The sequence below is a fragment of the Laccaria bicolor genome, genomic scaffold, assembly GCF_000143565.1.
Source record: "Laccaria bicolor S238N-H82 LACBIscaffold_60 genomic scaffold, whole genome shotgun sequence".
Taxonomy (NCBI): Eukaryota; Fungi; Basidiomycota; class Agaricomycetes; order Agaricales; family Hydnangiaceae; genus Laccaria; species Laccaria bicolor.
The window spans coordinates 106,217-118,424 of NW_001889931.1; the positions used below are offsets into that span (position 1 = coordinate 106,217).

The following is a 12,208-nucleotide window of genomic DNA, read 5'->3' on the forward strand; positions in this document are numbered from 1 at the left end:
CAGAAAACGAGAGTCACGCTTGTCCAGCCAAAATATGTGACAATCAGTGACTGCCAACTCGTAGGGTGCGCCGAGGTGCTGGTAGGTCATAGTAGTGTGCTATCCAGTTGTCCCTTCATCGATGTAACCGAGTGTGATATGGAGTTGATGCACATATGACAGTGACCCTAGCCCTTACCAAATGGACCAACCGAACTTGACAATGCTTCATACCATATGGGGCCAGCGGACTTGGCCGACATCTCAACAAATCATCCATAGTGATGGCTGGGCCGAACAGGTGGGCGCCTGCCAATAATGGGCGCTCCTATTGAAAATAACCCACACTTTGCACCAATGCCATTATTATTTTGCACTCTACAGGTGAAATTATTTTGAGCTCTGCAAGGGGCGCAATTATTTGCACTCTATGGGGGTGCAATTATTTGTGCTCTAGAGGTGCAATTATTTCAAGCTCCACAAGAGGCACAATTCTTTTGTGCTCCATGGGGGCGCAATTATTCTGAGTGCTACAGGGGGCGCAATTATCTCAAGCTCCGAGCTCCATGAGGGGCGAAATTATTTGCATTCCATGGGGGGGACAATTATTTTGAGCTCCATAAGGGATGCAATTCTTTTGCACTCTACAGGGGGTGCAATTATTTTGTGCTCCACAGGGCGCACAATTCTTTCAAGTACTACTGTATGTACCTTGTGCTGTTGATAGGGTCACAAATAGTCTGTATCCAGCATTGTTTCAATGTCAAAGTGTGCTGTGCCCAATGTGAATGGGCACCAAAGGTCAGAGTGCTCCCATCAAAGTGCGCCCAATGTGAATGGGCACCAAATGTCAGTGCGCCCAATGTAAATGTGAACCAAATGCCAGAGTGTGCCCATCAGAGTGCACCCAATGTGAATGTGCACGAAATATCAGTGTGCCCAATGTGAATGTATGAAATGTTGGAATGTGAATGGGCACAAAATGTCAGTGTGCCCAATGTGAATGCATGAAAAGTGCACCCAATGTAAATGTGAACCAACTGTCAGAGTACACCCATCAGAGTGCACCCAACATGAATGTGCCTGAAATATCAGAGTGCGCCCAATGTGAATGCATGAAATGTTGGAATGTGAATGGGCACCAAATGTCAGAGTGCGCCCATCAGAGTGTACCCAATGTGAATGCATGAAAAGTGCGCCCAATGTGAATGGGCACCAATTGTCAGAGTGTGCCCAATGTGAATGGGCACCAGATGTCAGAGTGCGCTCAATGTGAATGCACACAAAATGTCAGTGCACCCAATGTGAATGTTCACCAAATGTGAGTGGGTGCCAAATCACTTGTACCTGCACTAAGTATGCATCTGTGTCTGTTATTCTCCAGTTGTATTTCCACCCATTATCTTTTTGCATGAAATGTCAACTGTGCCCAATGTGAATGTGTATGTGAATGGGCGCCAAGTCACTATGTTCCTATGGCATTTATTTTGCACAAAAAATATGTGCCCCCCCAATTGTAGTCAATGCCTGGCCCACTTTGGCAGGGATTTATGGCACTGATGCACTACACCCATTGGTCTCATTGGTGAGTCCTAACCTGTGCAATTATTTTGCGCTCTACAGGCACAATTATTTTGAGCTCCACAAGGGGCACAATTATTTGCACTCTATGGGGGGTGCAATTATTTTGTGCTGTAGAGGCGCAAATATTTCAAGCTCCACAACGGGCGCAATTCTTTTGTGCTCCAGGGAAGCACAATTATTTTGAGCTCTACAGAGGGCATGAGGCGCAATTCTTTTGCGCTCCAGGGCGCAATTACTTGTGCTCTATGGGGGAGCAATTATTTTGCACTCTATGTGGCACAATTATTTTGTGCTCTAGCAATTCTTTTGTGCTCCAGGGAAGCACAATTATTTTGAGCTCTACAGAGGGCACGAGGCGCAATTCTTTTGCGCTCCAGGGCGCAATTACTTGTGCTCTATGGGGGAGCAATTATTTTGCACTCTATGGGGCACAATTCTTTTGTGCTCTAGCAATTCTTTTGTGCTCCAGGGAAGCACAATTATTTTGAGCTCTACAGAGGGCACGAGGCGCAATTCTTTTGCGCTCCAGGGCGCAATTACTTGTGCTCTATGGGGGAGCAATTATTTTGCACTCTATGGGGCACAATTATTTTGTGCTCTAGAGGTGCAATTATTTCAAGCTCCATGAGAGGCGCAATTCTTTTGCGCTGCATGGGGGCGCAATTATTCTGAGCTCTACAGGGGGTGCAATTATCTCGAGCTCCACGAGGGGCGAAATTATTTGCATTCCATGGGGGGTGCAATTATTTCGAGTTCCATGAGGGATGTACACTCCACAGGGGGCACAATTCTTTCAAGTGCCACTGTATGTACCTTGTGCTGTTGACAGGGTCACAAATAGCCTGTGTCCAGCATTGTGTAGTGAATACAAATGTGAGTGGGCACCAAGACACTGCCAGTGTCAGATTGTCATGCCCATTGGTGCTTCAGGTGGGCACCATAACTGTCAATACCGAGTGTGTATCTGCGCCCATTATATTCCAATCTGTATCTGTGCCCATTATTTTGTGCACCAATTTTGCCATGTGGATTTCCACCAAACATGAGTGGGCGCCAAGTGTGTATTTGCGCCTATTATTTTTCTTCATGAAATGTCAGAGTGCGCCCAATGTGAATACACATGAAATATCGGAGTGTGCCCAATGTGAATGCACACGAAATGTCAGAGTGTGCCCAATGTGAATGTGCACCAAATGAAATATGAGCCCAATGTGAAGGTGTGCCAAATGTGAGTGGGTGCCAAGTTAGTATATACCTGCAACAAGTGTGCATCTGCACTTGTTGTTTTTCAGTATGTATTTGGAGAGCGCCCAATGGGAATGTGCACCAAATGTCAGAGTGTGCCCATCAGAGTGCGCCCATCAGAGTGCGCCCATCAGAGTGCGCCCATCAGAATGTGCCCATCAGAGTGCGCTCAATGTGTTCTATTCTGACTTTCTAAGGTGTCCAGACATGGGTAGGTGATGATACCTCTCATGCTCTCTCCTATTTCGCATTTTTCTCTGCCATCCCATTCTCCTCCCATTTCCAAAACATTTTATGGTCCTATCCTGACTTTCTAAGGTGTCCAGACATGGGTAGGTGATGATACTCCCCATGCTCTCTCATATTTCGCATTTTTTACTGCCTTCCCATTCTCCCCCACCCTCCAGGTCACTCCCAAATCACATTGGTGCCTCCCAAATGCCCCATATTTCACTCTCTTGGATGGTACAGGATATAGGCTGGGCTCTGGGCTCCAGAAGTACACTTCCTGGTTTAATCTACAGGAATTGAAGATGGAATTCCTGGAATGGTGGATGGATTTCATGAATTTTCAGGATGGATTCCATAGATTTGCAAGATGGCTCTCAGCCAGTAACCTACAGCTACTTTTATCCAATATATAGTTATCTTTCTCTGTAACTTTTGGCTGAGCCTTAAGAAACGAAGAAGAGCACTGCAAAGCTCTGGACAATAATCAACGCAACATGCTTGACAGAAAAATCACACTTGTGAGAGTGTGACAGCCTAGACAAAACAGCTGAGTATTGAATTCGGTTGGCCACAAACAACCGTTGCTCTAAAAAATGGTATCAGTAGATGCTGAATTGTGTCTAAATTATGATTCCAGCTTGTTTGGGCATCCAAGCTTCTTCCCCCATGTTTTGTAGCATGAACTTGTAGAATTATCGGAATGTTTGCCTTTGTTTGCTTGGCCCTTCCAACATCTTTCAAGTCTTTTGCTGCCATAAAATATTTACACAACTACTGGTGCTTTTCTAATAGGTATAGATCGATAGAGGACATTTATACAATTCTAATGATACTAAATTTGTACATTCAAGCTTCTTCCCCCACACCCTGAGCTGGAAAATATACCGGACATGGCCAAATTTTGACAAAGTCCAAACATCATTTGGCGCAAAAAAATTGTTTCAGTGGGGCACATGATGTCATTCAGCAGGGCAGCTACAAACTACTTTGGTCCACGCATTTACTACAATTGGGGGGGTGCATATTTTTTGTGCAAAATAAATGCCATGGGAATATAGTGACTTGGCGCCCACTCACATGCCCATTCACATTGGGCGCACTCAACATTTCATGCAAAAGAATAATGGGTGGAAATACACACTGAAAAATAACAGGTGCAGATGCATACTTAGTGCACACATTTGATGTGCATTCACATTGGGTGCACTCTGACATGACATTTCGTCCCCATTTCACATTGGGCGCACTCTGACATTGAAACAATGCTGGACACAGACTATTTGTAACCCTATCAAAGCACAAGGTACATACAGTGGCACTTGAAAGAATTGTGCCCCCTGTGGAGTGCAAAAGAATTGCATCCCTTATGGAACTCAAAATAATTGTCCCCCCCATGGAATACAGATAATTTCACCCCTTGTGGAGCTTGAGATAATTGCACCCCCTGTAGAGCTCAGAATAATTGCGCTCTGGAGCACAAATAATTGCACCCTGGAGCGCAAAAGAATTGCACCCCCCATGGAGCGCAAAAGAATTGTGTCTCTCATGGAGCTTGAAATAATTGCACCTCTAGAGCGCAAAAGTAATTGTGCCCTGGAGCACAAATAATTGTGCCCTGGAGCACAAAAGAATTGCGCCTCTCATGGAGCTTGAAATAATTGCACCTCTAGAGGGCAAAATAATTGCACCCCCATAGAGCGCAAGTAATTGCGCCCTGGAGCACAAATAATTGCACCCTGGAGTGCAAAAGAATTGCGCCCCCTGTGGAGCGCAAAAGAATTGCGCCTCTCATGGAGCTTGAAATAATTGCACCTCTAGAGCACAAAATAATTGCGCCCCCATAGAGCACAAGTAATTGTGCCCTAGAGTGCAAAATAATTGTGCCCCCTGTGGAGCGCAAAAGAATTGCGCCTCTCATGGAGCTTGAAATAATTGCACCTCTAGAGCGCAAAATAATTGCACCCCCATAGAGCGCAAGTAATTGCGCCCTGGAGTGCAAAATAATTGTGCCCCCTGTGGAGTGCAAAAGAATTGCGCCTCTCATGGAGCTTGAAATAATTGCACCTCTAGAGCGCAAAAGAATTGCTCCCCCATAGAGTGCAAGTAATTGCGCCCTGGAGTACAAAATAATTGCACCTCTCATGGAGCACAAAATAATTGCACCTCTAGAGCACAAAATAATTGTGCCCCCCATGGAGCGCAAAAGAATTGTGCCTCTCGTGGAGTGCAAAATAATTGCACAGGTTGGGACTCGCCAATGAGACCAATGGGCGCAGTGCATGGGTGCCATAAACCTCTGCCAAAGTGGGCTGACCCATTGTATGAGGGGCTTTTTTTCATGCCACCCATCCATGGCGAAAAATTCACCTCTTGTTGCCTGCAGGCGCAACAACGAGGCTGCTGTCAACACATTTAAATACTTACTTCACATACAACAGGTTAATAATATATCTATTTAACTTTCTCCTGTGTGGTCCCCCACAGTGGTACTAACGAGGCAGCACTCTGGTTAACTGCCTGAAAGAACGATGGGCGCAACAATGGGATCTGTGCAATTGGGCGCAACCCATGGGCGCCAGAGGCAAAGTGGGCCGATCCGTCCTCTATGGGGCTCTGTTCGTGCGGCCCACCCATGTCGCATGGCCTATTTTAGAGTCTCGGCCCAGTCATTCCCAAGGCCGAATTCTTGACAGCTCGGCCGAGTCCGCTGGCCCGCTGTTGATGGGCGCCTGTCACACACCGCTGGCCCATCAGTGATGGACCCATTTGACTGCCCTAACTGGTTGATGAAGTGGTCATTGATGTCTTTTGCTTTGCTTTTGCTTGTTTAGTTTGTTAGATTCTAGTCGCTACAACATCAATGCATGAACAGTTTCTGTGAAACCACTCCCATGCCTTCCCTCGGTTCATGTCAATCTGCTAACAACTCTCCAGGACAGCCAATAGATCTTCCGTCCCCACCGGTCCCCACCCTTAACCTCGAACAGCCGCGGATTACTCCGCACCTCGCATCTCTGACCGTATCGGTCAATGAAGCCCTCCGTTTCACTAAGTCTGAACTTGGATATTGGAGCTCATGACCCAACAAGATGGGCTTCAAGTTGTGACCTTGAATAACAAGACTGAAGCGTACAATGTGGAGTGCAGGAACAAGATTGAGGACGAGAAGAGGGAGAAGTCGGAAGAAGTCAAGGCGTGTGCCAGGTCGGTGAGCTCAAACGAGACCAGCAAGAAATTGCAACTACAGGTGGATTGGATTTTTATCTCCTACTCCCTCATCGACATCTATACAGCCTCAAATGTTGCACTTGCGTCATCTTGCACAATTCATTCTCCTGGCTCCTGCCAGGATAAGCATAATCAGTGCTCATCAGAAGATTTCTCTGCTTCCGTTTTGTCGATACCGCTACTCGCATCTCTTGCCAATTCAGCACTGGCATGCTCGGAAGCGCCACAGACAGGATCTCAGCTCAGTTTGAGGAAGAGAACACACATCCCTCACTGTCCACTGTGTAGTTGTCACCTCGATTTTAGGTGTTCTAGAACCTCAAAGCCGAACCTGCACCAACTCAGAGTGAGACACACCTTCATTAGATTGCAACATAATTAGTAGTACAAGCAAAAAATTCTCGAAGAGAAGCGTACATATCATTGACCTCCAGAGATGTAATGAGCCTATCAGGAAAATCACATCACATGTGGCATGTGTGGCACCACGCTTCTCATCCAAACCATGGTCAGCCACACTCCCACAAACCATGATGGGGACATTATACTTGTGGTGGCGAAGGGTGGCGACACACCCACCACAATCATTCATGGCACCACAAACTCATCATAATTTTCATTATGGGGCCACAAATCCAGCTTTTAAATTACACCACACTGCCCAAATGCGAAAAATAAAAACATTTATTGGTATTATACTATGTACAAAACAACACGTAAATACTATATTGTAACAAAAGAGTGAATGAGAATGATTTGGGGAACTCACCCAATCATCCTTGATGCAGCCCTCCTCCGTGAGATCAATGAGGTCCTGTTTGTGACAGGGGTCAGGAATAAGGTAATGGTGAGATGGGGAAAGCACACCACCAAAGGACGAACATGGGATGGTGGGTACTCATCGTTCGTGTCCTACAATACATGACGGCAACAAATGAGCTCGTCGTTTGGCTGCCAGATCGCCGACGGAGATGTAGCACCTAGATTCTGTGTTAGAAAGATAGGTGGTGGGGCCTCACCTCAGCTCGTTGTGATTTGTTTCCGTTGTCGTTTGCATAAATGATCGTGGTCGGTTTTGGTTGGCGTTGTCGTTGGCTGTTGTTCGTGCTTGTGGGCGGTGTGATGTGGAATTGCCACATTGTCATTGCAATTGGGGGCGGTCGAAGGATGGTTGTTGTTTGTCACGTCGCCATTGGCGACGTGGCCCCTGCGTCTCTTGTTAAAAAAGTAAAGAGGAGACTAGTCAGATGGCTCACCTCGCTGTCTATCGTTTGTCATTCTCCATCTGTTGTTGTTTGCCATGTCACCGACAGCGACGTGGCCCCCCTGTGCATTGTGGTAAAAGACAATAAGCGAAGGGAGTTCAGATGGCCCACCTTGAGTAATATGTGCAGTGATGACGACATGCATCGTCACCGTCTGCACGTCCCAGGTGGTTGTTGTTGTCGTTGGGGTAGGTCGTTGTTCGTGACGTTGAGGCCTGAGGTGCAATAATGGTTGGGTGCGGTTGAGCGATGGTTACTCGAGATGGTGGTGGTGATGCATTGCCGCAGTGGAGGGAGACTACCGGAGGAAGGAGCGTGAACTGAGCATGAAGCAGCATGAAGCCCGAGAAAAAGTTCAGAAGTCCAAAATTTTCCGACGTTCAACATGTCACATGATCGATACACATACATGCGACAACAGCTCTGTGGCGTGAAGGATTATTGTGACACACATGGCACAATTTATCCGGAGATCAAAATTATGGCGGTGTGGTGCCAGCTCCATCACGCCGGCCACACTCCGCCATGCGATCACGACCTGCCACACATTTGCGATTTTCCTGATCTGAGTAGAGTAAAAGCATAGACGTGTTCGAGACACGCGTTGGTGATGATAGTATGGAGACTGGCAGAGAGAGGTGAACAAAACAGAGGAGTGGTGACACGCATTAGTGATGATGGTACGGAGACTGTAGCAGAGAGAGGTGACCAAAACAGAGCAGCAGTGGAGAGGTGAAGAAAAATAGATAAAGTCACTGAGCATAGATGTCATCGTCAGTTTCCACTGAGTACCCTGGCGCATTACTGGTGTGGCTGCCGCCCCATTGGCTTTGAACGGACAGACGGTCGAGGCTTCCGTCGGAAGATTCGCTTCCAACGTTGTAATAATCGTAGTAGCCTGAGCCTCCACTCTGACCACTTAAACGCCTGGTATCATGATTAAGCCAAGAAAAATGCACAAGTATTTCGTTTCTTACTGAGATCCAAAGGCCTCTGTGTCAACTGAATATCGAGCCTGGTAATCTTCAATTGATCCGGGGCGGGAGCCTGCTGGGTGCTGAGACGTGTCTTGTGGCCTTGGTGTTCTAGAAATGATGCAGGTCTGCAGGTCTTCACAAGAAGGATAGATGAGGAAAGGAAGTTACAAGGGCCTAGTGAAGACATCGGGGTAAGTCGGAATAAAGATCACAACAAAAAAGAACGTACTGAAATGCTTGACCACTGTTGTTGTAAACTAGAGCGCCGGGTGGAACATTTGTGATAGGGCCCGTAGCCGACCAACTTGCATTCTGCCAAGCAAACCTAAACAACAACATTCATCATTAGTGAAAATCGAAACGCAAAGAATAGAATAGATAGATGCTCGTTTTGATCCATGATCCTCCCTCCGAAAAAATTTGCTGGATGTACCTGGTGGGAAACCATACCCTGTGGGGTGGCAGCAGGGTGGAACCCCATAGCATTCCAGGGAAGGTTCGCTGCTGGTTGACTGCAAGCCCGGGGTCAATTTGAGTTCCTGCCAAAGACTCAGGAGGAATAAATGCTCGCCTCGAAATCCTGCCGTAAAGATTGTTTTATAGTCAGGTTTACGGTCAAGTGAAAAGCCATAATAAGTACTAACATTGTATGCAGAGGAGGGACTAACGCCGGCGTGCTTTGGAACCTTAGAATAGTAGTAATTATCCGTGAGCTTGTTCGTAATCCGCTGTTTTGACATTTTAATCAACTAAGCTGACCTTGAAGTCGAGAGAAATCTGGATGTCGGATCTCTGCTGTAACGTCGATACTCCGGAATCTGATGCACACTCGTGAGAGCTGACCTTAGTAACTCTTGTGGGTTGCTGGCCTAGAGGTTAGCAAAAATTAAGAGACGCGCCTTTGAGGTACTTACTGCGAGTGTGCGCGTAGATCAGAGTGTGACCAAGACCCCATTGGTCCAAGGTCCCTAAAAGTCGCGTAGGTATTCACCAAAATTCATTTCGGACTGCTGTTCCAGGTACTCACCCCATTGTATGATGAGTTTCAGACGGTCCACCTCCTTGATACGGGTGTTGAAACGGACTTGAAGAAGGTGGTGCATATCTTCAGACAATTGAACCAAGTCATATGGAAGTGTCGTAGCAAAGCGATTATGAAAATTCGAACCTTCCTTGTGGGATCGAAGAGGACGGCACGTTGGCTGAGGGGGGGAGCATGTCCTCTAGATTCTGGATTTCTCTTGCGACATTTTCCATTCTGGATTGTAGAGCGGCGAGGCGTCCTGATTCTGTCTAAGCCACAAATTTCAGTATCGTGAACGCTTGATACTTGATGTCTTTTCTCACCTCATATTGGTACCGGACTGCTGTGTAATCTTCTCTAATTTTCCCAGCTCTGTCACCTGTGAAGACCGCAGCAAAGAAGCGGAGTCTTATGATATGGTCAATGTGTCGCAACAACCTGAGGAAAAGGGTGAGAAATTTCGCATTATAAGTATTCATTTTCTTACTCGTCTACGAGTGGCAAGGTTTCGTGACGAAGCTTCTGATTGGGTTCCGAATTTACGGCTGCCTTCAACTCGAGAAGGTCTTTGCGCACAGCCCATGCAAGATTACTTGGGGAATCGGGGATGTCGGAGGGAGAAGCCTGAGTGTGCTTTTTCAAAAAAGAGGGCGCCATGGGGAAGGAAACTTGTAGTAAATTAACAGCTTTGAAGGTTTAAAAACGAAAAGAGACGATCGGATTATCTCCAAATGGATATACCCTCACAGCAGCTGCTGTTCGAGTCAGAGAAAGTCGAAAATGAGAGATGTCCATATTCGGTGTAGATATACCGAACACTGCAGAATATGAGTCACAAATAACAATAGAAGATCAAATCAGATCACAGAAAGTGCTTTTAATTGGCTCCACACCGCCATCATGAGTTGAGCGAAGATTTATGTCCTATAATGGAGAAATCGTACAAGTTGGCGACCTAAAAAAACCGTCTTGTGCCAAAATATTTGACAAAAAGGCGATCAAGAGAACCAAGCTTCAATTCACCGATCTTCCAGACCCTGTGTCTCAAAGTTAATGGAGTCAGACTGAGTATGAGGGTTTCTAGTTGCTCAGCAGCCTCAGATGCAAGAGGCCTCTCGTCCGGATTGGCCTTAGTCATGATTTCCCCAATGACCTTGAATAGCTCAAGGCCCTCATACTCCTGAACTATCATTCAGATGTCACGTCACAAAGTAAAGGAAAACAGAAATCGCACAGAAATTATTTTGAGGATAACCTTCCCTAGCTGGTAGATATCAGCTTTGAAAGGATCATATGGAATTTCAGGGGTCGCCATTTCGGGCACTGAACGATCCTGGCCAATTTGCCCGATCTCACAGCAATTATTCTTGGAGGAATACCGAAGGGATAAATCAAAGTCGATGAAAAAATACTTGACCAGTCTGACTGACCAGCGATCACGCCAAACGATTGGGTGGACACCGTCAACGGTTCGCCAGTCCCCAAAATGGAAACCAGTTGGTATCACCCGAGAGGTTTCCATCATGAGGTTAAACCAACATGCATCACTAGGAAGGGCATGAGCAAAAATGGGAGCTCTGAGGAAGTAAAAGTATCACACCGATATGCAATGTTATGTTCATGCATGAGCTCGATGCCCTTATAAAGCAGGATTGTAAGTGTACCTCATGGAAGATTGCGCCCGACTCTACCTTTAGCCATTGCTGAAACATTTCGGCAACTTCTCCTATACGTCGGAACGGGAGCCGGGCAAAGCCAAGAAGCATAGGCATGACCATCAAAGCGAATTCGTCAGTGTCCGGGAGGAGTAAAATGTCCAATATCGGTACAGCGCAGTTCCTAGGATCCTGGCGCAAGGCCTCCGATGACAGGTACAACACAATTGGAATCTCTTCTTTCCAAGTGGCGACTTCCTTGATGACAACCCTAGCACCGTCGTGAATTCTGACTGTGTCCATTATTCTGCCAGTCTGACGAACATAAGTTGATACACCTAGATCGGGTAGACAGAACCAAAGGAATGTACGAGTTCGATACCAGTTCGGAGGGCATCCTCCGGCTTGCGATCAAAAATGTCATCGAGTTTTGACCTTTTCTGCCCTGTCCAAGATGGCAACCAATCTGGGTCATATCGCAGTCGTAAACAGTACCCACGCGAGAGAAGAAAAGGCTGCCGCTCCACCCATACCTCCTCGCTGCGACTTCTCATCCAAACTTTCATTTGGTCGATGTTAAGTTGCAATATCACGAAGTTGAAAGCCACTCAAACTCAAATACTAACAAACAATCGCATTCCCTGGCACCTGCAAGGCTGTGACGATTTCGTGACTCCGTGACTGGGAAGTGGCGGAGCTGGTGCTGTCACGTTGGTCACAGGGGTCACATTTGTTGAGGGGAATCGGCACACGCGAACAACAGACCGTTTTAATGACTCTGTATTCGCTTCTCGGGAATCTACGGGATACAGACAGGTCCTTATATACTGTAGGTAGGTAGGGTCAAGGGTAATGAAATAGGGGACTGGTTACTAAGGCCAAGGGGAAGAAAGTCCATGTGAAATGGGAGGTAGGTAGGAAGTGTGATGTCCAGGGGTATGCGACGCGTAAGAGTTTGAGAATGGGCCGAAAGGTGATGAGCGCGTAAGCGCGAAGACGAGAGGATTGGAACCGAGATCT

The 12,208-nt window shown here is 46.7% G+C and overlaps 2 protein-coding genes across 2 annotated transcripts; one reads left to right on the forward strand and one right to left on the reverse strand.

The window, feature by feature from the left end:
* Positions 1 to 5,607: 5,607 nt before the first annotated feature.
* On the forward strand, positions 5,608 to 6,518 carry LACBIDRAFT_334174 (uncharacterized protein; the record flags this gene model as incomplete). Its single annotated transcript, XM_001888885.1, has 4 exons — positions 5,608 to 5,792; positions 5,912 to 6,065; positions 6,113 to 6,247; positions 6,471 to 6,518. The coding sequence occupies 4 exons, from the start codon at positions 5,608 to 5,610 to the stop codon at positions 6,516 to 6,518; spliced, it is 522 nt and encodes a 173-aa protein (XP_001888920.1).
* A 442-nt stretch (positions 6,519 to 6,960) lies between these two features.
* On the reverse strand, positions 6,961 to 11,491 carry LACBIDRAFT_334175 (uncharacterized protein; the record flags this gene model as incomplete). The annotated part of the gene is made up of 21 exons (XM_001888934.1): positions 6,961 to 6,990; positions 7,037 to 7,081; positions 7,184 to 7,247; positions 7,287 to 7,374; positions 7,524 to 7,643; positions 7,684 to 7,852; positions 7,942 to 8,287; positions 8,325 to 8,459; positions 8,510 to 8,617; positions 8,739 to 8,821; positions 9,154 to 9,237; positions 9,269 to 9,327; positions 9,424 to 9,477; positions 9,537 to 9,711; positions 9,857 to 9,971; positions 10,021 to 10,201; positions 10,281 to 10,351; positions 10,499 to 10,713; positions 10,768 to 11,110; positions 11,134 to 11,171; positions 11,225 to 11,491. 21 exons carry the CDS (start codon positions 11,489 to 11,491, stop codon positions 6,961 to 6,963), a joined length of 2,790 nt encoding a protein of 929 aa, XP_001888969.1.
* Positions 11,492 to 12,208: the final 717 nt, after the last annotated feature.